The 26,023-nt window shown below is 41.2% G+C and overlaps 1 protein-coding gene across 6 annotated transcripts in view; it reads right to left on the reverse strand.

The window, feature by feature from the left end:
* Nucleotides 1-26,023, reverse strand: part of LOC131130761 (A disintegrin and metalloproteinase with thrombospondin motifs 20) — a 141,138-nt gene that overhangs the window by 58,338 nt on the left and 56,777 nt on the right. For 5 of the 6 annotated variants that reach the window (XM_058074674.1, XM_058074673.1, XM_058074678.1 and 2 more), the window contains exons 12-28: nt 23,546-23,691; nt 23,283-23,464; nt 23,070-23,206; nt 22,860-22,977; nt 21,938-22,033; nt 18,363-18,529; nt 16,259-16,388; nt 14,474-14,600; nt 14,194-14,404; nt 11,997-12,161; nt 11,690-11,860; nt 10,079-10,198; nt 9,849-9,956; nt 7,029-7,193; nt 6,244-6,513; nt 5,753-5,914; nt 4,187-4,363 (exon numbers count right to left, since the gene is read on the reverse strand). In XM_058074674.1, coding sequence (XP_057930657.1) covers nt 4,187-4,363; nt 5,753-5,914; nt 6,244-6,513; nt 7,029-7,193; nt 9,849-9,956; nt 10,079-10,198; nt 11,690-11,860; nt 11,997-12,161; nt 14,194-14,404; nt 14,474-14,600; nt 16,259-16,388; nt 18,363-18,529; nt 21,938-22,033; nt 22,860-22,977; nt 23,070-23,206; nt 23,283-23,464; nt 23,546-23,691 — 2,652 coding nt within the window. The remainder of the gene's footprint in view (nt 1-4,186; nt 4,364-5,752; nt 5,915-6,243; nt 6,514-7,028; nt 7,194-9,848; nt 9,957-10,078; nt 10,199-11,689; nt 11,861-11,996; nt 12,162-14,193; nt 14,405-14,473; nt 14,601-16,258; nt 16,389-18,362; nt 18,530-21,937; nt 22,034-22,859; nt 22,978-23,069; nt 23,207-23,282; nt 23,465-23,545; nt 23,692-26,023) is intronic. The other variant, XM_058074675.1, reaches the window with a different exon arrangement.

The following is a 26,023-nucleotide window of genomic DNA, read 5'->3' on the forward strand; positions in this document are numbered from 1 at the left end:
GCAGGCTTTTACTCGTTTGAACCAATCTTGTGTTGAGAAGCCTGACTGCGCTTCTCATCACTAAAATCTGACCAGAACCGGACTCACAGGTCCCACTGGGGGAGATAGGTCACTGGACTGGACTCACGGGTCCCACTGGGGGAGATAGGTCACTGGACTGGACTCACGGGTCCCACTGGGGGAGATAGGTCACTTGACTGGACTTACGGGTCCCACTGGGGGAGATAGGTCAATGGACTGGACTCACGGGTCCCACTGGGGGAGATAGGTCACTGGACTGGACTCACGGGTCCCACTGGGGGAGATAGGTCACTTGACTGGACTTACGGGTTCCACTGGGAGAGATAGGTCAATGGACTGGACTCACGGGTCCAACTGGGGGAGATAGGTCACTTGACTGGACTCACAGATCCAACTGGGGGAGATAGGTCACTGGACTGGACTCACGGGTCCCACTGGGGGAGATAGGTCAATGGACTGGACTCACGGGTCCCACTGGGGGAGATAGGTCAATGGACTGGACTCACGGGTCCCACTGGGGGAGATAGGTCACTTGACTGGACTCACGGGTCCCGCTGGGCGAGATAGGTCACTGGACTGGACTCACGAGTCCCACTGGGGGAGATAGGTCACTGGACTGGACTCACGGGTCCCACTGGGGGAGATAGGTCACTTGACTGGACTTACGGGTCCCACTGGGGGAGATAGGTCAATGGACTGGACTCACGGGTCCAACTGGGGGAGATAGGTCACTGGACTGGACTCACGGGTCCCACTGGGCGAGATAGGTCACTGGACTGGACTCACGGGTCCAACTGGGGGAGATAGGTCACTTGACTGGACTCACGGGTCCAACTGGGGGAGATAGGTCACTGGACTGGACTCACGGGTCCAACTGGGGGAGATAGGTCACTTGACTGGACTCACAGGTCCAACTGGGGGAGATAGGTCACTGAACTGGACTCACGGGTCCCACTGGGCGAGATAGGTCACTGGACTGGACTCACGGGTCCAACTGGGGGAGATAGGTGTGTTTTGGATCACGATTCATGGTTCCATTGATCACAGTAAGTCTTCCAGGTCATGACGCAGCAAAACAGCCCAAGACCATCACACCACCACCACCAGATTTTACTCTTGGTTTGATGTTTTTCTTTTTTTGATGGAAATATGATGTTCTTTTTCTGAAAAGCGGCGTGACTTCAATTTCAGATGTAATGGGACACACATCTTCCACAAAAGTAAGTCCACAACAAAAAGTGCAGTTTTCCTTTAATGTTTTTTTTTAGTTCAGCAGTGGTTTTGATCTTTGCCATGCTGGCTGTTCATTCCCAGTGTCCTTCTTATGGAGGAGTCATGAACGCTGACCTTAACCGAGGCAAGTGAGGCCTGCAGTTCTTTGGATGTTGTTGTGGGGTCTTTTGTGACCTCTTGCATGAGTCGTTGCTGCACTGTTGGGCTCATTCTGGTTGGCTGGCCTCTACTGGAAAGGTTCACCACTGTTCCATGTTTTGGCCATTTGTGGATAGTGGCTCTCACTGTGGTTGGCTGAAATGGCTTTACAACCTTTTCCACACTGATAGATCTCAGGTAATCTCATTTAGGGGGCAATCACATTTTCACACACAGCCATGTAGGTTTGGATCAGATTTGTTTTTGTTTTTTTTAAACAATAAAAAGTTCATTTACAAACTGCATTGTGTTAGTTATGTTGTCATCAACTACTAATGAAATTAATTTGTTTGATTTGACACGTGGAAAGTGGTTAGTGTTGGCCACACAGTGAGATCATGAGGAAGACCTGGGTTTGAATCTCCTTTGGGCATCTCTGTATGGAGTTTGCATGTTGTACCTGTGCTTGTGTGGGTTTTCTCCAGGTTTCTTTCCACGTTCCAAAAACATGGATGTTAAGGTTTATTGGTGACTCTAAATTGTCCATAGGTATGAATGTGAGGTGTGCTGCCACCGCTCCAGCATGAACTCCGCCTCTCGCCCGAAGTCAGCTGGAATAGGCTCCAGCAAACCCCCGCCACCCTAATGAGGATCAGCGGCATATGGGCATGCGGCAAAGTGCAATAAAATAAACATGCAAAAAAAAAAAAAAACATCTGGAAAGGGGGCAAACTTTTGTCATAGAATAGTGATGTCATCTTTTTTAATTACATCATATTTATTTCAATAGGATTTTCTGACATTATGACTTGCATTATCATATTTTGGTTTTATTTTTATGCAACACATTTTGTCCCCCAAAGGTTATGCATGCACGTGTGCGCGCACACACACACACACACACACACACGCACACGCACACACACACACACACAGTATGTATACAGCATGTATTTGTGTGCGTTTGTGAAATCAGCACTTTTTCACTTACAATATTCACATAAAATATTATACCTGAACCTGAATCTCTGTGATAGTTCTGCTTTATTATGGTAAAATTCTGACTTTATTGTAATAAGATTGTGACTATTTCCTGTATTGGACTTACAGCTTCATTCTTGTAGTAAACCAATGGTAGCACCAGGTTCAAAACATTGCACTGTTTGTTGATTTTAAAAACAATTATTCAAGTGTTTTAAACAGAAATTAAAAGCTGCAAAACGCATTAGCAAATAAATATATATATAAAAAAAAAACATATGAACACATATGAAATGAAAATGAAGAAGAGGTATCTGTCTGCTGCTGTTACTCCTTCAAAATGATTTGCTACGATGAATGATTAGAAATGTAATTCCAACAATAAATCGGCTCGTTGACATGATATAAGCATTGTGGAGAGCAGGGGTGTCCAAAGGTTTGTCCAGCCAGGGCCACACAGTGAAAAATAAAATCATATTATTTTGTAAAACAACACATGTAATATGCTGAGAAGTTATATATATTTCTAGAAATATATGCATGTCAGCTTTGTCATCATTCACTCTTTGTACTTTGTTTTGCTTTTCCTTTTTAATGTCCAAATTTTCCAAATATTCCGTCTTAAATAATCTTCTCGTGCTATTTTGACTTTTTTACCCATATTTTTTTAAAATTAAAAATACTACTTTAGTTTGTTTTGTTTGTCTTGATGTTACGACAAAAAAATATTTTTTTTCTTTAATATTTGTTAAAACATAATTTTTTCCTCATATAATGCATTTATTCTCAGAAAATTATATATTTTCATATTTTGACTTAATTCTTGTAAAATGACAGTTGTTTTTGTATTGTTTGCTATTTCAACTTTCTCCTCGTCAATTGTTTTTAATAATTGACTTTGTTCACACAATATTCTATGCTTTTCCCTTCATATTTCAAAGTTATGTTACCAAAATTAGGTTATTTTCCCTCATAACATTCTCTTAAAAATACATATGATATGTGTTCTTGGATTTTTTTTGCATTTTTTTGCATTAGACTTTATTCTATTTTATTATTTTAAATTATTACTTATATCATTTTACTTATTATTATTCTGCCACAGGCCAAAAAACAAGAAAAAAGGCTGCACTTTGGACACCCTTATTTAATATTATTTCATTTTTATTTTTCCACAGGCATTATCAGTGAGCCCAATGACAAACTGCAACTATACAAATTCATATATTGAGAATTTATTGAGCATTTTATGGCTTAACAATAACTATTTTAAAATGCTTTTAGATTTTTTTTTGTTGTAAAAATCTGTGAAATGTGAATATTGTTTGTTAAATTGTAAAATGTGTTAAACTGTAGAAATATGAAATACAAATAGATGATAAACGGCATAGGAAATGGATGGATGAAATGAATGGAATGGATGAAAGCGTCCTGAGCGGCAGCATCGGCGGCAAACCTTAAATAATCTGTAAAATTGGCGACAACAACAAAAAAAGTCCTGTACAAAACGTTCCAAATTCAAAACACAAACACCTTTCTGCCAGCTGCTGAATTTCAAAGCCAGTCTTATAGTCTTATACACAAATATACACTTGCGTACTCATGATACAGAACAACACACACACACACACACATTGAGTCAAAAATAGGCCGTGTGTGCATGTGTGTTTTAAAAGTAGTTTTAAAGTGTGTGTGTGTGTGTTATAGCACCATGTGTAAACACACACACACACACACACACACACACACAGCGACGCAACAGCACCATCAAGGGGGTGAGATTTTGTTTTTTAAGTAAGCGCTATCATCGTACCGGCTTCCATGGTCTGCGGTGCCAGGAGCCGGAGCCTGGGCAGGGCTGGAGGTTACACTGTTCTGTGTCGGGAGGCTTGTTGAGGACGTCGCAGTTGTAGTCGCTGAGCCTCTCGCCGCTGGGCCTCTGACACACGACCAGACGAGTCCTCCTGCCGCCGCCGCAGCTCTGAGTGCACTGAGGGAATCCATCCCAAGAAAGTTGAGTGACACTACCCAAATGACACCATGTGTAAGACTGGCTTTTCATCTGAGTTTTCATAACGTGATGTGGAATCGAGTACCCAGACAGAGTGGCATATGCATTTCTGACTCAATGATTCGTTCGTTTGTTTATTGCGTGCAACTGCAAAACGACCCCCCGTGGGGCCAAAGAGCGTTGCCAGTGGCAGCAATTTGATTAAGAAGAGTGAGAAACACAACTGAAGGATGTTGAGAACATCCGGACCAACAATAGGTTCCATGTATTCCTCATTTACAATGGACATCAGAAGTACTACCATATCGTATCGTATACACCATTACAGTACATTTGCCATAGAAAGAAACTTGGATATACTTATGAAAAAATAAAAATACTCATTATTTTAGTCATAAAATTATGACATTTTCTTAATATATAATTATAGCCTGACTATTTTGTCACAATATTGTGGTGTTATTTGTATTCAGTAATATTTTTGTAAAATTACTCTTTTAAAATTGTAATAAAAAAAAATTACATCATATTTTAGGTAATATTTTGACTTTCTTTGTCATAACATTATGTTATTTTGTTAATGACATAAAATTTATTGTAATATTATGTCATTACTTTAAAAAATGACAGTATTTCTTGTAATAGGACTTTTTCTTACAAAAAATAATCACATTTTTGGTTTTATTCTTGTCGAACTGAGACTTCTTTCTTACAAAATTACTAATTAAACCTTTCTCATCTTGTAAAATTACTTATTTTTATCCCTCAAAATGACAACTTGATTCCCACAAATGACAATATTCATAATACATATATTTCAAATATATTTTTTTATTCTATTAAAATATATACTAGACTTATGATTTTTGATTAACTAATATTTGAATCTATTACAACACAAACTTGATTTATGATTTATTCATTCTTTGAGTACCTAAAAAATGTGTATAGCAACATGATATATTAATATTCTTATTGTAATTATGAATAAAAAATATACACCATTTAAAAATACTTTAGAATAGTCAGTGTACAGAACTATTTAGCACGGTGGCGGTACCGTTGTAGTCTGCATGAGTGCTGCCTGGCACAGCCAAACTGTGGTTCATTAAGGAAACCTGAAAAGCCTGTGACCTTCTGAAGCAGAAACCTGGTTAAAGATAAAGATAAAGAGCACACACACACACACACACACACACACACACACCTCCAAGTACTTTGCAACAGCCAAAACAAGCTGTACACTGACTCCTCTAAAGTATGTCCAAGTTTATTTCAGTAGTATTGTCCCTTGGGAGGAGATGATCAGCCGGCATCGCACAGACACAACAAGGATGAAAGTTGAGTACTGAGAAACACGAAGCTCACCTGTGCCCAGATGCCGTAGTTCCACAGGGGGCAGGCCCCCGCATTGCAGCTCTTGGACTCGGCCGGTTTGACACGCTCATCGCAGAAGCTGTTACTGCGGCCGTCACCATCCTGACAGACCACCACGCGCCTCTGGAATCCGCCTGCACATGTGCTGGAACACTGCAGAGCACACAGAGCAAATACTTGATGTGTACTCCTCTACTACCCATTCCAAGTAGTTGCAGGCTACGCGTCATAAACGTGTTAAACGGTTCTATTCTTTCCTAGTCCTTTTGAACTGTGAATTGAATGATGTGATGTCTTCCAACTTGATGCATGAAACCATGACCATAAAAGCAAAGCCTAGCTTACCATGTGTATGAGCTATGTAGCATCTATTAAATATAAATGAATAATTGCTGATCTTTTTGCAAACAAACAAAATCCCAAACTAATAATGCAACAACTCCCACAAGGAATGAGCGAACCCCAACGTGTTTTGTACATACTGCGCTCCAGGGTCCCGTCCTCCATTGGTTGTCTGTGGACGGCACATTCCAGCTGTTGTGGCCGGGATGGCGCCCAGGATCTTTGGGGGATCCGTAGGGCTGGTCGTTGATGCGCTGGTGGCGGGAGGATGAGGAGCAGGCTGCTGCGCTGCAGTCCTGCTCTGTCGTCGGCCTCTCGTCTGGGTCGCAGAAGGACTGGTCCACAGGCTGGTGGTAGTTGGAGCAAAGGACTTGTCGGGTGGAGCGCCCGGCACCACACGTCACTGAACACTGCCAACAGAAGAGCATCAATAGTCATGCCAAAAATGTGGCAAGACAGCTCAAGCTGTACACCCTGGACTGGTGGCCAGCCAATCACCGGGCACATATAGACAAACAACCATTCACACTCACATTAGGAGTCACCAATTAACCTAGCATGTTTTTGGAATGTGGGAGGAAACCGGAGTACCCGGAGAAAACCCACGCATGCACGGGGAGAACATGCAAACTCCACACAGAGATGGCCAGGGGTGGAATCAAACTCTGGTTTCCTAGCGGTGTGGCATGCATGCTAACCACTCGGACCGCCGAGCAGCCACCACCCGAAACAAGCAAAAAAAAGTCACAATTGCCACTTATGGTGTGGAAAATATACACACATATATCCATACATATATCCATACACATGCTTAAATATGTTTCAGAAATGTATTTTTCCCTCATTTTACAGAATTTTGGATTACAATTTGCACATTTCCACTTGTAATCATTACATAAAATGAAATAAATAAAAAGTCACTCACAGTAGACCACTCCCCGGAGCGCCACTGGCCACAGGGACTGAAGCAATCGGAAGTCTCTGGGGGGCGGGGCAGGTGGGCGCAATGGGACTCATCAGCGACACCTCCATGGGCGTCTCGGCAGCTGACGTAGCGTGCTCGCGCTCCTTTGCCACAGGTTGCAGAGCACTGGAAGCAAGATTTCATCCTTACGTTCATTTTATGATGTCTTCTCAGATGGCAATACTAGAGAAAGGCAACTTGGATACACTCGAGAGTAGTCAACGTACAGCTAGCATCACAGCATAGATGCAGTAACGTCGGCACGTGTACAGCTCTAGACCAGTCATTCTTAACCAAACTTGGGCTTGCAGCGCCACCTATAGGGCCGCAAAAACTTTGAGTTTTGCACCAGTGGGCAGCGAGGGCTGTGGGACTGCGTATTATCACATACTACAGTGTTAATTGGCCCTGTACCCTAGAAAGCGGCCATGAATGATACGGGAAAAGGCCCAAATGATACTGTGTCAAAGCCCAGGGCAGTGATACTGATAAAATATAGAGTTTAACCATGTCAGTATCAGCCCCAGTAGCTGGTATCGTGCCCGTGAAACAACCAATCAGAGAACAGCACACGAGTGCTTAGTGCCTTGTGCTTCTCCAGTCACCAAAAAACCCAAACTTGATTAATGGAACTTTAATTGTCAGACATTGATAAGCTAAGACTGTTGATAAAATATTATTGTTGAAATATTTTTGCAATTATTGTGTTTACACTGTTTACATATAATACATGTAATAAAATGAACATTTTCTGGAAACAAAATGATCTTTTGATTAAATAGTACGTGATAATAAGCTCATGATTATAAGCGCGTTCCAGTATCAGCCCTTGACCTTCGGTCTCAGGCTGATACTAACACTTGGGGGCATGATACCTGGCCTGATACTAGACAAACCATGTGATAACCTATAAGTAGCTTATCAACTGAAGACACCACAGATAGGCTAGCCGCTATGCTACTGTATGTTATCCATGAGACTCTCAGTTACAGTGCAGCTTCCGACCAGATAGTGGCGGTAATGTGTCAGTCAGTTGTTTAACAAGCTCACAGAAGATCAGAAGAAGACATTCAACTCCAACTAACTCCAAAAAGTTTTTAAAACAAAAAATGAAGACAAAAGTGGTGCCACTTAGTAGTTATCACTACCTTCTTTTTTTTTAATTGATTTTATTGATTTTTATTCTCACTCACTTTTTTCTTAGTAAAAGTAAAATCTAAATATTGGTCTTTTTTTATTAATAAGCCTGACATTTTTTCTTGCTTGATTTGTTCCATGAATTATTAGCAAAAGTTAAGATAGGTTTAATAAAAAAAATTTTGATTATCGTATTTTATCATGTCATGTTATTATTCATTAAACTTTATTCAGGTTTTAGCTTGTTGAACTGTCAGTGGATTTGATTTATTAGTGAAAACAAATTAATGAGCTCAATCTATGGGCCCCGGGCCACTCTGCACTGAAAAAAATCGTGCCTCAACGTCAAAAAGGTAAAGAACCCCTGCTCAAGACCATCGTACTGCCAGTACCACGATACTTGCCTATCTTGCTCCTTGCATTGTCAAATATTTTGAAAATAGAGGCTGTCATGGCATTTTCATGTCATTCTGATTCCCTTTTGTTGATGTAAAAATACATCGGCGAAACCACGCGCGTATCGGCCGATACCGATTCAAGTAAAGAACGCAAATATCGGCCTGATATATGGGCCCGCCGATGTATCGGTCGATCCTTAGTGCATACTGTATGTTTACTGACACAATAAAGGCACTCCAGAGTGCAAAGGTAACATCTGCTGCTGAGACGCAAACTACTATTAACTATTCATTATTACATTACATTATATTATACAATATTATGAATTATAATATCTTACATAATTTAACATTTTATTTTTGTATATGTACACTGTTGATTTGTTTTAATAGTCAGACGCGATACATGCATTATACATTATAATTACAGTATTATTTCCATCATTGTCCTCATTAGGATCACTGCTGGAGCCTATCCCAGTTGACTTTGGGCGAGTGGCGGGGCACACAACAAAATAAATCTTATAAATCATCATTATTACTTATTATTACAGATCATTTAGCCCAGTTTGTTTTGATGTAAACCGTTCTTACAATTTTTACAGTCAAAAAACTGTACTAAATATTATGTATTGTTACTATTATTTATTACAGGTTATTATTTAAAAAGGTTTAAAGAAATGTCAAACAAACTGTAATAAATAATAACTTGCATTTCATATTTTTACAGATTGTCATGTTAAATGGAATTAACTGTCTGAAATAATCATATATACGATTATAGAAATAAAACAATTGTGTAAACTTGTGCATTATTTTTATCTACGAGTTAATTTTTAACTGTAATAAATAATCATCCACTACAATGTGATTATTATTATAGTCACAGTAACAGTTTTATGAGATGGTGTTATTTCAAGAAACTGTGACATACATGAAGATCAAACGTTATTTGGGGGCTTTTTCAGCCATTTATTCAGTGAAAAAACAAACAAAGCTCAGGTTTTGTAGTTGTAAGTTCTGTATTTCCATAATTTGTATTGACAGTTAAAACATGGCCTGTGTGCTCAATAAATGATGGTGCTAGTTTGACTCTGGAATGGATTATTTCAAGTTTCGAATGTTCCCCTCAGTGGGAAAGCATGTTTTTTCCTACAGCTGAGATAGGCTCCAGCATACCCAGATGAGCACACCCACAAGGACAAGCGGTAGAGAAAATGGATGGATGGATGATTTGTCTCCTTACCGCTGTCCAGGAGCCATATCGCCATTGCATCAGGAGCTGAGCAGAGTTATCAGGCCAAGGCGTGCTTTGGACGGGAGAGGCCCACGGACATGCCGGCATCTCACAGTCCTGCCAACATACACCAAGTATTATTATTGTGTTACTATTTTCAAATAGTACATGTTGTTTGCGGCTTATCTGCTGCCCCCCGGGTGACAAAATCTTCTGGATATGAAATGTTGCTGTTGTACCTGACTGTCTCGGGGCCTGGCTGCAGCATTGCACTCCCTGTCATTCACCGTGTTGCCGTAGTTGCCCGACACACACCGCACCGCTCTCGCCTGGTATCCATGACCACACGTCACAGAACACTGGTTACGCAAAAACAAACAAATGTTATCCCAGGACGTCAAGGTAGGAATTGTATGTTAGACACTCAGCAAACATCAATGTACGTATTTACACCCGGGGTGTCCAACCATTTTCCACTGAGGTCCACATGGTAAAAAATCAAAGGATGCAACTTTGCCACTTAGATGTTTTATAAGACAATTTCAAGTGGACCTATTATGATGTTTCACTTTTTTGAGCTTTAAATGTAGAATGTTCTCGTGTTGAACTATGCCAAAGTTTGAGATATTGAGGTTTGAGCATTTGGAAGTGAGCCCTGAAAGAAGTTTGGGATGGCTCACAATGCTGGGTTTCAAAAGGCGTGGTAAAAACTGTCCCTCAGTGATGTCACAGAGGGGTGGGCTTCCTTGTATGGTTCATAGTAAGGAAGCACTTAGTAAGGAAGCACTTTGGGTGTGTGACCAATCACAGCGCAGTGGGCGTGCCCAAAGGCAGTCCGTGAGTGGAATAAATCAAAAACAGACCATTTTGGCAGGAAGCACAAATCAAATGAAATACGGCTGGAATAGGTGCAGATTCTGCTAAAATTAAAAAGTTTTCTGTGCTGGTTATTGTGTGTAGCTGCTCTATAGGAGACCACAACCCAATACAAAGGGTCAAATGAAGCGCGCAGGCCACAAAGCTGGGAGACCTGAGTTGGATTTTGCATGTTCTCCCCGTGCATGCGTGGGTTTTCTCCGGGTACTCCGGGTACAGCATAGCACATCTGTGCATGGGATAATGGTGTGTTCAAGGATCATCAAACAAAGTAGGATACATTTTCGCTCACATTAAATATTTAAGGGCGGCACGGCGGTCGAGTGGTTAGCGCGCAGACCTCACAGCTAGGAGACCAGGGTTCAATTCCACCCTCGGCCATCTCTGTGGAGTTTGCATGTTCTCCCCGTGCATGCGTGGGTTTTCTCCGGGTACTCCGGTTTCCTCCCACATTCCAAAAACATGCTAGGTTAATTAGCCACTCCAAATTGTCCATAGGTATGAATGTGAGTGTGAATGGTTGTCTATATGTGCCCTGTGATTGGCTGGCCACCAGTCCAGGGTGTACCGCGGCTCTCGCCTGAAGACCGCTGGGATAGGCTCCAACACCCCCGCAAGCCTCGTGAGGATAAGCGGTAGAAAATGAATGAATGAATGAATGAAATGAATCTATATAAAAATGAATATAGATAAAAATATAAAATGAATCTAGTAAAATCTGCATCTGAGCTTTGTCAGATTTTCTATGCTCCAACATCAAGAATAGTCTGTTTATGAATAAACTTACTGCAGTCAGGTCTGGAACCAATTAACCATCATAAACAAGGGTCGGCTGGATATGTGATGGATAGATGTAGGCAAGCACAGCAATGACTTAAAACAGTGACTCGTGCAGGTCCCATTCCCTGCAGTGCGGAAGCTTGGCATGTTTGTTTGTAATGTATTGAAGTACGTGTACGTGTGCATATACTCACTGCACCCCACACGCCAGCCTGCCAGGAAGCACAGTCGGGCAGCTCGCAGGTCCCGACGGAAGCGGGTTTGCTGGAAGGGTTGCATGAATGCTCCCTCAGCTTTTGGTCTGCGTTAGCTTGCGTGCACCACACCTGCCTGTGTCTCACGCCCTTGCCACAGGTGACCTGGCACTGTGTGCGTCATTGAAGTGGAAGAAGAAAATAAACGTCACGAGGCGTGCATGAAAAATTCATGTACAAATATCTTGGTTCTATTTGGTACAGTCCAAGGTGTGTCTAATGTTGTGGCCCACGGGGACATTCCCACCTCGCTCCAGTCGCTGGCACGCCATTTGGGACATGGTTGCTCATTGCAGACTTCTGTGAGGACCCGCTGGTATTCACCACACTCCCTGTCCACCAGGTGACGGCCCAGGTTGCTCATGCAGTACGACTCTCTGCTACGACTCCCTCGGCCGCACGTCTTGGAACACTGTGCAAAATACACAAAACATCACTTTTGTTGGGTATTCTATGCACATTATTACTGCTGCAGTTATTATTATGTACACAAAAGATTGAAGCATTCATTACGACTACTATATTTCCCTCTGCGAGCGCACACACGCGCACACACAATATATCATTCATTCATTCATTTTCTACCGCTTATTCTCACAAGGGTCTTGGGGGTGCTGGAGCCTATCCCAGCTGTCTTGGGGCGAGAGGCGGGGTACACCCTGGACTGGTGGCCAGCCAATCACAGGGCACATATAGACAAACAACCATTCACACTCACATTCATACCTATGAACAATTTGGAGTGGCCAATTAACCTAGCATGTTTTTGGAATGTGGGAGGAAACCGGAGTACCCGGAGAAAACCCAAGCGGGTCTCCACGTTGTGTGGCGTGCACACTAACTACTCGTCCCCCGTGCAGCTGGATATAAAATAAATTTAAAAAATTACATAGAAAAATATAATGGATTTTTAGATAAATCTAACAAAAATCCTTACATAATACAATGGTTCTTAACTGGTTTGGCTGTGGGATCCAAATCATTCTCAACAACAGGCGGCAAACCAAACGTTTCTCAAATGTGTTATATGTGTTATTTTTCTTTACAAAAGAAAAATCATAAAATTATGAGAAACACAAAACAATGAAAGACAAAACAAAACAAAGACAAACTTGGGGAAATGTATGTTGCAGAAGAATTCTTTCAAGAACAATAATTCTTTACAAAAATGAAGTCAAAACATTATGGGAATACAATTTAATTTTAAGAGCCCTGTGATTGGCTGGCGATCAGTGTACCCCACCTCTTGCCCGAAGACAGCTGGGATAGGCTCCAGCATGCCTGTGACCCTCGTGATGATAAGCGGTATAGAAAATGGATGGATGGAAAGTGGAAATAGCTGGAGGAAAAACAGCAGAAATTGAATAAAATAACTGTAATATTGAGAAAAATAAGTCATATTCTAATGAGAAAACAGTTGCAATTTTCCAAACAAACCCTAATATGAGGACAAATAATGTCATTTTAGTAAAATCAAGTTTAAATATGAAAGAAACAAAGCATTTACAAAAAAAAATCCTAATACAAGGAACTTGTAAATTAAGTTGTCATTTTTGGAAAATTTGTTTGAGGAAAATGTTATGTTACAAGAAAAGTAAAAATATTATAGGAATAATGTTCATAAAAATGTATATGAAGAAAGTGGAAATAGCTGGGGAAAAACATCAGAAATGCAATCAAACAGCTGGAATTGATGAGAATAAATATTACGAGAAAAGCTCATATTCTAATCACAATTTTACAAGATACACCAACAATATGAATATGAAAGATGAAATATAACAGAAACAAAACATTTTTTAAAACATAATATCATCGGGAACAAAATAAATCAAAATTAAGTAATTTTTGGAAAATTAGGTTGGGGAAATAATTATTTGTTATTCATTATTCATTATGGAAACAGTCCAAATATGGGAAGAAAATCACATTATAAAATGAACATTTACTAAAATAAAACTATAACAGTATACATAAATAATAAACAAAAAATAATGTCATTTTTGCAAAATAAAAGTATTTAAAAGTATTATATTATACTACTACACTATTACTATACTAGTAATTTATGAGAAACAGACAAAATAAAAAGTCATTTTTAGAATATTCGGTTGGGTAAAAAGTTCCAGTATGGAAATCAAGTTCCATCAAGATTCGTGGAACTTAAATGCAATTTTAGTGTCAGCAGTAAAAACAATTTGCTGTTACAGGCCAAGCCAGGTCCGTGCGTCCTGATTGGCTGTAGATCTTTCTATTGTGATCATGCATTTTCAGATGAATTCCCATCAAGATAGCGAATATAACTTCATAGCTTTACAAAATCAAAGTGGTAAAGTTGCATAATTTCAGTTTTCACTGTGTGGCCTCGCTGGAAAACATTCTGACAGCCAGAGGACAGAAAATGGATGAATGGATGATGTGATGATGATGTAGATGTGCTCTACCTGTGACCAGGCACTGTACTGCCAGCTCTTGAGGAGACAGTCGCCATGACAGGACTCTCGGGTGGCAGGTTTGGCGATGTCGGCGCAGGTGCTGGCCGCCACCGGATGGCTCTGCCTTTTCATCAGGTTGTACTTCATGCACTGAACTTCCAGGCTGCGATAGCCTGGTCCACACTTGGCTGAACAGTCGCTCTTCCCGGTGACATGCCACCTTTTGTGTGCGAGGGGGAAAATGTTCATGATCACAACAGTGCAGGAGTCTCCTCGAGCTGTGTCTTACCTGACTTCACAGTCCGTGTTGCAGGGCTCAGTGACAGCAGCCGGATGAGGTAAGTGTTCACATCGCTGCTCCGACACCTCCATGTGATCGCTCTTACGTGCACACGCCGTCTTTTGACGACGCTCACCTGTGCACGCAGAACACAAGAAGTGGAAATTCACTCGGCACAATATCATTTCTTCATTTTCAAGCCTTGGCTTTTTCTTTCCAGCCGGTCACTAAAGCAGGTGATTTTAATGATGAACCCTCCTTTGGTTTGAGGGAAGGAGCTCCTCAATGAAATCACCTGCTGGAGAAACTGGTTGGAAAGAAAACCTACTGTGCTTTGGCCCTTTGTCCACATGGTGTTGAGGTCACATGGTGTCAAGGTGTTGAGCGATGCCGGAAGAAAATGTGATGGGATGGGGTTCGGGTCAACTTGATTGATTGAATTTTTAGCAAATGAATCCAGTGGTGTGCTAAAATGTTGTCAAATCTGTGTCTCTGCTTGGTCATTTCTTAGCATCATCCATTTCTGTAATCACCAGTGTGGGCTCTGCCAAGTACCAGGCAGTAGACTGCCATTGCACTAAATTGTCTTGATTGTTTGTTTTCTCACAGTGATACGTTGATACAATTGCTGCGTTGGTCGACCATAATAAGTCAGTCATTTGAAACTATCTAGTTTTAGTTTTACATCAGATGGGTTGTCATTTTCAGAAATCAAAAAGGTTGGAATTTTACATGAAACAAGTTGTTATTTCACAACAATAAAGTGGTAGTTCATTCATTCATTCATTTTCGACCGTTTATCCTCACGCTGTCTATCCCACGCATGCACAGGGAGAACATGCAAACTCCACACAGAGATGGCTGAGTGTGGAACTGAACTCGGGTCTCCTAGCTGTGAGGCCTGTGTGCTAACCACTCGTCCGCCATGCTGCCTTAAAGTAGTAGTTTTTCTTTAAAAAAGTGGTCATTTAATGAGAATGGCAAAGTATGCAATTTCAGGACAATAAAGTGGTAGTTTCCCGCAAAAATGGTCATGATGTTTTGACCCGTAGCGTTCAGAAAAAAAGTGATAACAGATCAAAAATGTCATTTTACAAGAATAAAATAGTAGTTTTCCATTTTTTTTTTTTTTTGCGAGGTAAAAAAATGCATTTTTATGAACAAAGGTTGTAATTTCACAGAAATAGTTTGACACAAATAGCGCCTTCCATCCATCCATTTCCGATATGCCACCTATCCTCAGTAGGAATGCAACAGTTCCTGGAAGTAAGCACGGTAAAATCTGACGCTGTGAGCGCTCGATTAGGAAGTCAGTGGGGACATCCGTGAAAATGCTGCTTCATCATATGTATAAACGGGTGTATTTTCAATCGTATTAAATGTGTAAGTGTAATGTGTAAACCTCGAGTCATACGGCAGCTGTGAATGTTAAGTCCAACTTTAAGCCTTTCAAAAACTCATGCATCGGAGATTAAGGGCAAGATAAAAGGTATGTGTTAGTTTTAGCTCACTAATTTGATCATAATTGTATGAGAATTTGCATCAGTTCTTTCACACCAAAAAGGTTGGAGTTTTACGTCAATGCCACTTGTATGGCATATATGCAAGTTGGAAATCAAATTGGGTATTTCTTTTGAATAAATCCAGCTACCCTCAAGCTTTTGGCAGAGATAATGACCACAGACCCTTGGCGGAGCTAACTAACTCTGCTGTAGCCTTATTTTGAGCTTCTTTTTCATGTTGCAGTTCATTCACAAAATCCACTGAATGTTTGCCACTTTGTTGCGGCCATACCCTGACAGATGCGGTTGCACTCCAGCCAAGAGCCTGAAGGTGCCCACACAAACTCCTCCATGTGCTCCTCGATGGGGATGTTGAAGGAGTAACGCACGTCAGGGTTGTAGAGGTTTCCCACACACAAGACCTGCAAACAAGGTCAAGAGGAAAAAAAAACAAAACGTTTATTTAGTCTGCCCTGAAATTCAACCTTTAAAAGCGCCATATGTTGATAATCGGGATGTAAACATTAGCGAAGGCGCCACTCAATAAGCCACCTTTCCACTCAACCGTACCAAGGCAGGCAAGACGAGGCAACAATCTGGCAAGGAAAAATGCCTGTTGGCTTAAGACGTTCTAATGGTAGATTGACTGCATGTTTGCGGTCCAGAGGAGGAGTCCTCTGCAAGACTGCAAACACACAGCAGAGGGCAGCAGTTCAAAGAAGGGTGCAGCTCATGACAGTAATTTTAGTAGCAGAAATCTGAAATATTAAAGAAAGACATTCTTTTTTAAAAAGGTATAATATTATATGTGAATCAACCAAAAGCACAAATAAAGTTTTCATTTTTGGAAAATTAGCTCACTGTAAAAATCATGTTATGAGAATGAGAAGTCAAAATATTAAGGGGAAAAAAAGTCATCATCAGGAGAAGACATTTTAGTAAATTAAAAACAACTGAACCAAAACTGCTGCAAAATATTATGATGACAAATAACATTTCAGGAGGCTTGAATCTCTACTTCCTTGCTGACGCCTCGATATCAATGGGGAGACGGAATCACACCCATGATGGATGTTGCTCTCATGGCATGAAATAACATGCTTGAATAAACAACCTGAGCTGCTTCCACTACAAACAAACTTACATACATAATTTATTACGCTCCAAGAGAAATTCACATTTCCAGCAGCGCTACAAAAATGGTCTCCCAGCATGCAAAAGACGACCTTGTCAAACCGCCATCCATCAATTTTCTAGATATCCCGCCGAACCACAGTAGGAATGTAACAATCCCCGGAAGTAAGCACAATGAAATCTGACACACATACACACACTGTGTGTGTGTTTATGTGTCAGGGGTCAGGGGTCGCCACAGCAAATCAACCGCCTCCATCCATCCCATCTTCCGCATCTCTCTCTCTCACACCAACTACCCTCATGTCCTCCTTCACTACATCCATAAACCTCCTCTATGGTCTTCCTCTACGCCTCCTACCTGGCAGCTCTAAACGCAGCATCCCTCTATAATAATAATATATTCACTATCTCTCCTCTGGACATGTTCGAACCATCTCAGTCTGGCCTCTCTGACTTTATCTCCAAGGCCTCTAACATGTAATGTTCCTCTGATGTACTCGTTCCTGATTTTAAGTTTTACGTTTCCCAACGTCGCTACCTTCGATAACGCATGCTGTGACGTCACACGCGTGACCTGTGTTTACATCAGAAACAACATGGATGCCCTCAGAATTGCTTCACTTTGAAGAGCAGAGGAAAAGAAACACTACGATGTCAGCAATGAAGTGTGACAAACATGCAAAAAATCTGAAATCGTGAAGGAGACAAAGACGTTTGACCACTGTAGGTGAAAAAGCTTATTATGAGTATCAACTTTGCTATTCACTATTTTCGTTTCTAAGAATATTCTGACTTTTCTTTAAAATGTAATCTCTTCAACTTTGTTCGTCAATGACATCGCCATGGTTACACAGAATCTTACCAATCTCACTTTCGCTCACCTATACACTGAACATAAACAATACACTGATATAACATGTGCTGGGGTTCTGTCCATGGTATGGGCTCAAGGGGGGTTCCTAATCAAGCAGGCCATTAAGCTTTGCTCATCAACGATGTCGCCACGGTTATAAAAAATGTAATCAAATATAAAGCGCATGCTTCCATTGATTGAGCCCTAAATGGGGACATAACATGAGATGGGGTTCTTTCTATGGTGTAGGCTAAAGGAGGTGGTTGCGAATCAACTGACCTATTTTCAATTATGTCAATGACGTCCCCAAGGTTATGTTATCAGATTTAATGAGCACACTCCCCTCATCAAGACTTGTCCAGTGATAAACGTGCTGTGTGAAAGAGGTTTTTTGATGGGCGGCCACCTGTAGAACGAGATCCTCCTCGATGCGTTCAGTGCAGTTGATGCGTTCGACTGTGGTGTCGGAGCCGCTGTACTCGATGACCGTCCCCTTGAAGGTGATCTCCCTTTTGAACATGGCCACCACAAAGTTCCCATTCAGCAGAAAGTTAGACTGGCCATCGGATAAGGCTGGAAAAAAACAACAACAACCCTGCAATCAATTTCACCCGAACATGTTTTAAGGTTCTTGTGAGAAGTTAAGCGTTTCAAGCATTGCGCTAAGTAAACAGTCTTTGTGTTGCCAACCTATTGTTATGGAAAATAGCGGCGTCGGTCATAGATAGCATTCATTTGGAGTGAAGACTGCGTGACTCTCTGCGGATGATGGGCGCTGCAGTGCAAACAATGACTGCAAAATGCAACAACCGCAGGCACACACACAAAGAACACACACTTCACCACAAACACAACATACTCTTTTCTGCCACTTCCACATGCAGCTAATTACAACATCTGCACGCAAAAAGGGGGTGTTCACTTTGTTTACATTGGTGTTTGCACATTATTGGACCCAAGATGGTTATCGTTTTTAAACCCACAGATGAATGTGGGCTTTGGAGGCAGATATGCAAACGTACAGACACACACAGAAATGAAAACATGAGAATATGAGATGATGGTCACCCACAAATGTACTGTATATCAGGGCTCGACAATAACGATGTACCATGACCCGGGGAAAGTTAAAACAAAATTCGGGCAAGTAAATCCAATCATTAATATTCCCGTCGGGCAAGTGCACTTTAGCATGCCGTACTGCCAAGAGTTTTTTTTTAAAGCGGTTCTTGTTGGGTGTTGGTAAAACACGGACTGCGTAATTCCGGTGGTAATTTGCAAACCAATCCTTGCAAATCTTGAAATGGACCAATCAGAATCGTTTATTTAGACCACGGTCCGCAATCCACAATCCGCGTTTTACGCACACCCGTTCTTGTTCGCGATCAACCAATCAGCGATGTTTGACTAGGAAAACATCTATCATGGCGTCCCTGCCAACATGGTCTAATTCTTCAACAACTTGTGAAGGAAAACAGCAAAAAGTGATGAACCAGTGCCTCCTAAACAAGTATTTTATTAGCGGCAGCAAATCAAATGATGGCACAGGTGAGTGAATCACATTGCTGTGACAATTTGAAGTGGTCACAATGAAACACCACCGATTAGATCCAATACCAAGTGCTGATTTTGCACAAGCTACAAAATCTAGCGGTTCAATTTCTCTGTGTATTTTTCTCACCTTTGCTTCACAAATTATTGTTTGACCATTGAACATTTTTTTCTGGATTAAAAACACTAGTACACAAATGTGTCAAATGTTTCATTGTGGTGCACAACTTCTAAATATCACTGCTTACTACGACTACCATGTGTGAGGTAGTATGGCTTGCCATGTTAACATACATCTCCACAATTTCTCAGACATTCCTCCAAATACAATGCATCAGTACTATTATCTGATGAATTATCAGCATATATTGATATATGATATCATTATGGCAGTCTTTTCATTTTACATGGGGCAAGTTTGGGCAAGTAGTTCTCACCTTAAGGATTCCCCATGGGCAAGTCATTTTTGTTTTTAACGTAGAGCCCTGTATGTTAATATTTGGGCCGTGTCAGAAGGAAGTCCTTGTCAAAAACTAACTTGACCCATTTTGGTGACCTCGACAAGAAAAAGGCAAAAAGCCTGTTATTGTTGATTATCTATGATTTGTATGTATTGTACATATGCAGCATGTTCTCTGTTGACTGGACTGGAATTGCTAAATGAGCTTCATCAGTCAAGCAGCAATGCAGCACACTGGGCGGACGACACATGGAACACGGAGTAGCACGGAAATTCGTCCGTACAACACCATCGGGGATATACTTTCACAGGCCCACTTGGGTCAGGCCTTCCAACTGGCGTTGGTCTCTTCCGCTCATCCATGTACAGCCAGGGTATGGCTTCTACTGTGGCCTGTGAGTGTGGTGCTGAGGATGCACACCACGTGATGACATCGTGCCCCATTTGCCCCAACGGGGTTCATGATTTGACAGATGTGGATGAGAACTCGGTCAGCTGGTTGACAGACAAATGGCCGTTTATCTAACGGGTTTGTCTCCATTGCCTACTCCACATGAAGAATAAGCAGCTCCACGCTGATCAGCACATTGTTGGTCTGTTTTTTCCGAGGGGGGGGGGCTTTCACAGACAAATGGCCAGCATGTGTTTGTCGGCCACATGTGTTAGCCCCCACTGGAGGAATAGGAGGAGTAAAAACTTGAACCTCGCTGGAAACCTAACTTCTTAATTTTCTCGTTCTGTGCCGAGATATCGACTTTCACCCACATGCTTCTAATTAGCACCCGGTGCTGCCTCATTTATCTTTCTGAACATGGGGAGGGAGGCCATCACTTCATTTGCTTGCCCAAGATCGCCATCATTGCCTCACCAGTCCTGTTTCCTTCACATGCACTCAGCACAAATGACAATTAGGGAACAGTTTATGTCTCCTTCACCTGACAGCTTGTCTCCTCCGCTACATGTGTGTGTGTGTGTGTGAGAGAGAGAGACAACATGTGAAGCTAACTGCTAGGAAGCAAATGTAAACGTACTGGCCTGCTTATTTATCAGCTAGTCCCAGATAGAACTGGATAAATCCTCCTAATGTGAGGACCAGAACAATATCTGTTGGGCACAGGACCATTTGCAGCCCAAAATTATTTATTTGTTTCAAAAGATAAATAACACATTATATAAATGATTTTAAAAATACTGTACGCTATGTAGATTTTCATTTACATTGGACTGGTGTTTGTGTGTTTTAGAAATGTTTGTATGTGAGATGAAATAATCTTCACCCTCAATAAAATAATTGCTAAATAAATAATAGAGAAAGTGAGAAACACGATTGAATTTCAAAACTAACTCAGAGCAAAACCGGAAGGTGGTGTCTGTGTGGCGTCCAGCAGCAATCAGCCACTTTGATGAAGAACACGACTTGAACATCCACCGAGACTGGTGATTCTAACATCTTTGCCAGGGGTTGTATGTTAACCTAATGCCAAGCTAATGGGATTTTAACATTACACATACTAATTAATACTAACTAACTAATGCAGTCATGATAGACCATATTCAACCATAAAACGGCGATCATTGATTAATTAATAAGAAAAAAATGGCCATAAAGCAAGACAGCGACCGTACGTGAAGCTAGCAAACGAGTGTGCTAGTGTGTGTGTGGTGGAGGTTATCAGTTACTCATGTTTTTCTCCATTTGTGGGTGGTCTTGTGACGTAACCCTACCGAGCATATGTATCAACTTTCATAAAATTACAAGGAGGCAATATTGCTACTTCTTTTGTCTGAAATGCATCCAAGACAAGTCAACTTGATCTTCATGGGGAGGATCTGTTGCATTTGCATTTGATCTTGCTTTGCTTCGAATAAATTAGCAAAAGCAGCACAATTTCATTTTGTGGGAGTGAAACTAACCTGCCATTGGTAAAAAAAAAAAAAAAAACTCAAACCATATCCTTGTTCTAACTCACCGAGGTAGTTGTCATCCTCTGGCTTTCCCGAGTAGCTGACCTGCTTGATGTCGATGTTGGTCGCTCCAGCTGGGATGCGGACCACTGTGTTGTAGCCTGAGGAAGGAAAACAGACGACGGCTGAGTCTTAAAATGAATGAAAGCGTGACATCAAACACATTTTGATTGTTAGAAATGAAAAATTGTAACTAAGATGAGGTAAACGTCATTCTCAGTTCTTTCATTTATTTCAAGGGTCCACATAGTGGACTTTTTGTAACATTTTGTAAACCAAATTCAGAAACATAAAAATTGAGCAAATAACTCTCAAAATAAGCTATTTTGTTTTTTATTTTTTGCATTTTCAGCGCTTACTTCCAAATGTGCAAACCTCATTATCTGAAACTTTTGCATCTCGTAACATGAGAATAAAACATGTAACTATAGTTATAGGTCAGAAAATGGGAAAAAAGCATAATAGGTCCCCTTTAAGTTCAGGGATAGTCGATTATTATCAAACCATCTCTTTAGCATACGTAATTCCTCTGTGATTTGATTTATTAGTTCCAGTGTGCAGTTGTACCATCTGCAAATATTAACAGTTTCAAGTCCTTTATTCACTTATATGAGATGCAGAGATGCAGTTTTCGAGTATGTATCTACATGGGTTCTTTTACAAAATCTAAAATATCAAAGAGGTTTATCCGTCCTTTGCATTTCAGTATGTTTGTAAACTCCTGGTTCAGGTATGTACCAGGGAGCACAAGTTCTGGCTTCTCCTTGGCACCATGACTCCCGCTAGCCAAAGGTTGCAATGTACTGTATTTGTTTATAGCAAATGTTCTGTTATGAAAAATCCAATTCGGAATACCGTTACACCCTTCATGATCCGGTCCAGGTGAGTGATAAGACTGATGGGAATAACATGACGATCAGGACTCACCATACTGGGCATCATTGAACATCCCTTCCAGCGTTTTGCATGAAGAGTTGTCGCCGCCGCACACGCCACACTTGTCATTCCGAGCCTTTGAGTTCAGGACGTGATCGCAGCCAGCTTGCTGGAGAAAGAAAAGACGGCTATGGCGTGTACAAACATTGAGCACAGTCAAGACGACTTATGCGACTGGTGAGGGCAAAGGCACCGACGTACCCTGCAGAGGCCTTGAACGCAGATATCGTAGGTGTCGGTGCCACATGGCGTGCCGTCGATGACACGGTCCTTCAGTGGATAATACGCCGTCGCACCGGCAACCCGGCAGAAGAGCTTGCAGCGATCCTTCAATAGTACTACGATGGAAAAACAAGGACGTTCTGTGACTGGATTCCTTCTCTCGTGAAGACACCTGCCACGGTGTGGACGTACTGCCACTATATTTGGGCACCCAGCGGACGTTGGGAGGTAGACCGTTGATGTTGAAGTGCTTGCCATCGAACTGAGAGCACTGCTCCTCGCGGAAATCCTTGCGCCCTCGCGGACATGGCTCAGTGTTGCAAGAGCGGAACTTCATCCTGCGTCCCACGCAGAATTTCCCGCCGTTCCTCGGCCTGGAGTGACACCACAGGACAAAAGGTCCACTTTATAAATCATACAGATTGATTGTTTTCAAGTCTTTTTGTCGTTCTTACTCTGGCTTGTTGCATTCTCTGGTGGTGCTCTTCGTCCCGCCGCCACAGGACCTGGAGCAAGTGCTGTAGGGTCCCCAGGGCCCCCATTCCCCATCCACAGGCTGCAGGTACAGCTCCTTGTTGACACACATGCCGCGTCTGCAATACTGCAAGTACCATCACAAACACATGCGGATCACATTAAAAAAACAACAAAAAAAGAGTCTAAACACACCTGAGGTGGAGATGACAGGTGTCTCTTTGACTTCTTAATCCTCCCTTTACATGAACCTATATTTGAAAAGTAACCCCCTCATTGGAGGAATGCACCCATGTTCCTCCAGCTGTCTAAAGAGAGGAGGAGGATTTATTGTAGATGACACACCTGAGTTTTGTTTTGTTTTTTACTCAGGAGTGGATGAATTTAGGATACAAGTGTAGTACAGGTCTTCTTAGAAACTCTAATGATGGTATCACTGAGTGTCGACTCAGATGGAGGCAGCGTATACTGTACAGCGGGGGTGCTCACACTTTTTCAGCATGCGAGCTACTTTTAAAATGACCGAGTCAAAATGATCTACCCACTACAAAAATGCAAAACATCTATTTATTTTCAAATGTATTGAGGATTATTTGTACGTACAATGTATGTTGATGTACCTTACATAACCAAATGAGCCAATATTGCAAAACACACATAATTAACTATTAACATTTTTTGTAATTACCTGAGTTTACTTTGATGACTTGCACTGAATTGAACCAGCCAGGGATGCATAGTCCGGACAGTAGCTGCTGATAGCCAGCCTCAAGCACACTTCTAAATGTTTATCAGTTATGGATAATATCCGTATCATAATATCCGTATAATATTCCATATCCGTATGGAAGTGATATGTTTTTTGCCTTTTTACTTGGTCCAGTTTTTGCCTTTTTACTTGGTCCAACTCCTTCACTCATTTTAGTGACCATAAACTTTAGCGAGGGCTTAAAATCTCGCAATTCGCCGACTAGCTTAGCACTTTGCATCATTGTTTACGCATGAGCGGTGACCTAAAGGTCAAAATTCAGTTGTCATCTGACTGGTTGTCCTGTATGTCAATCAAGTAACGGGGATGGATGATAGGCTGACATCGTAAGTTCTGCGGCACTTAGAGACGTTGTTTGATTTGATTGGTCGCCCGAAGGGCAACATTCAGTTGTCATCTGAATGGCTGCCCTGTATGTCAATCAAGTGACGGCATTGATGCTGGGATGATATTTTTTTAATGTCACGCCGCGATCGACCAGCGATCGACCAGTACCACCTCCGCGATCGACCGGTAGATCGCGATCGACTTAATGAGCACCCCTGCTGTACAGGCATGTTTTCATTCGCACAAGTTTTTGTTGAAAATTATGCTTTGGTTTCTGTACACCGCACAACAAACTACTGTACTTTAGTACAGTGGAATCCACTGACCAAACATAGCATCCTATGTATTGCTAAATTACCGTCCGTTTGTTTTTTATTGAGTATGTCTTCTAATAACTCACCATGGGTCCACAGAAAGTTTTGAATGTCAGCAAGTGAATAAAGAAGTTGAGAAACACTATTGAATTCCATCTGTCCAGGATGCTTGGAAGTCTGCATCAACAATAAGTTCCAGCCATTCCTCAATTGGCATTATATCATATTGTTCTCTGCATGTGAAACTATAATTATTCACCATAAAATGTATTTTTTGTTCATATTTCTGGTTGTCATTAACCTTATTTACCTTATTATTCCAGCAAGGACCACAATGAAAAATGAACGGATGCAAAGTTGCCACATTAATATTTAAAAGAAAAGCTTTGTTATATACGAGGTGAAAAAACTATATAATTATTTACTATAATTATTACTATCAAATCACTTTGTTTACATTTTCTAAATATTTCAGCTTTCTTCTGAAATGACTTTTCCCCAAAATTTTTTCCAGAAATTTTGGAAGTTTTGTTAGTACTTTAAATCATCAAAATATGGCAAGATACTGCAACTCTTACATGTTATCATCAGTGTACATGTTAATGCATGATCACAGAATGTATATCAAATGATGCAATGTTGTTTGAGTTTTTTTTGTTTTTAGAAGGCTTCATAGTCGAAATAGGTGTATCCCAATGACAGCACTAAGCTAGTTGGAATGAACTTGCTTTCTTGTGTTATAATGCAGAGAAAGGGGAAAAAAATGTGTGTTCATGTTTCACATAACGTTTATGAATGACCAAATAGAATCATTGCTACCTGCCTGTTGAGCTTGTTTCGTAAAAGGAATATCAGAGCTTGGAGGAGGGCAGAGCGCTTACAGCCACGCACACATAAGGAAGTCAGCCCCTCTGTGACATCACAAAGGGTAAGTTTTACCACGCCTTTTGAAACCAAGCATTTTGAGCCATCCCAAACTTCTTTCAGGGCTCACATCCAAATGCGCAAACCTCATTATCTGAAACTTTGGCATCGTTTAACACGAGAAT

Source organism: Doryrhamphus excisus, chromosome 6, assembly GCF_030265055.1.
Source record: "Doryrhamphus excisus isolate RoL2022-K1 chromosome 6, RoL_Dexc_1.0, whole genome shotgun sequence".
In the NCBI taxonomy this organism is placed as follows: Eukaryota; Metazoa; Chordata; class Actinopteri; order Syngnathiformes; family Syngnathidae; genus Doryrhamphus; species Doryrhamphus excisus.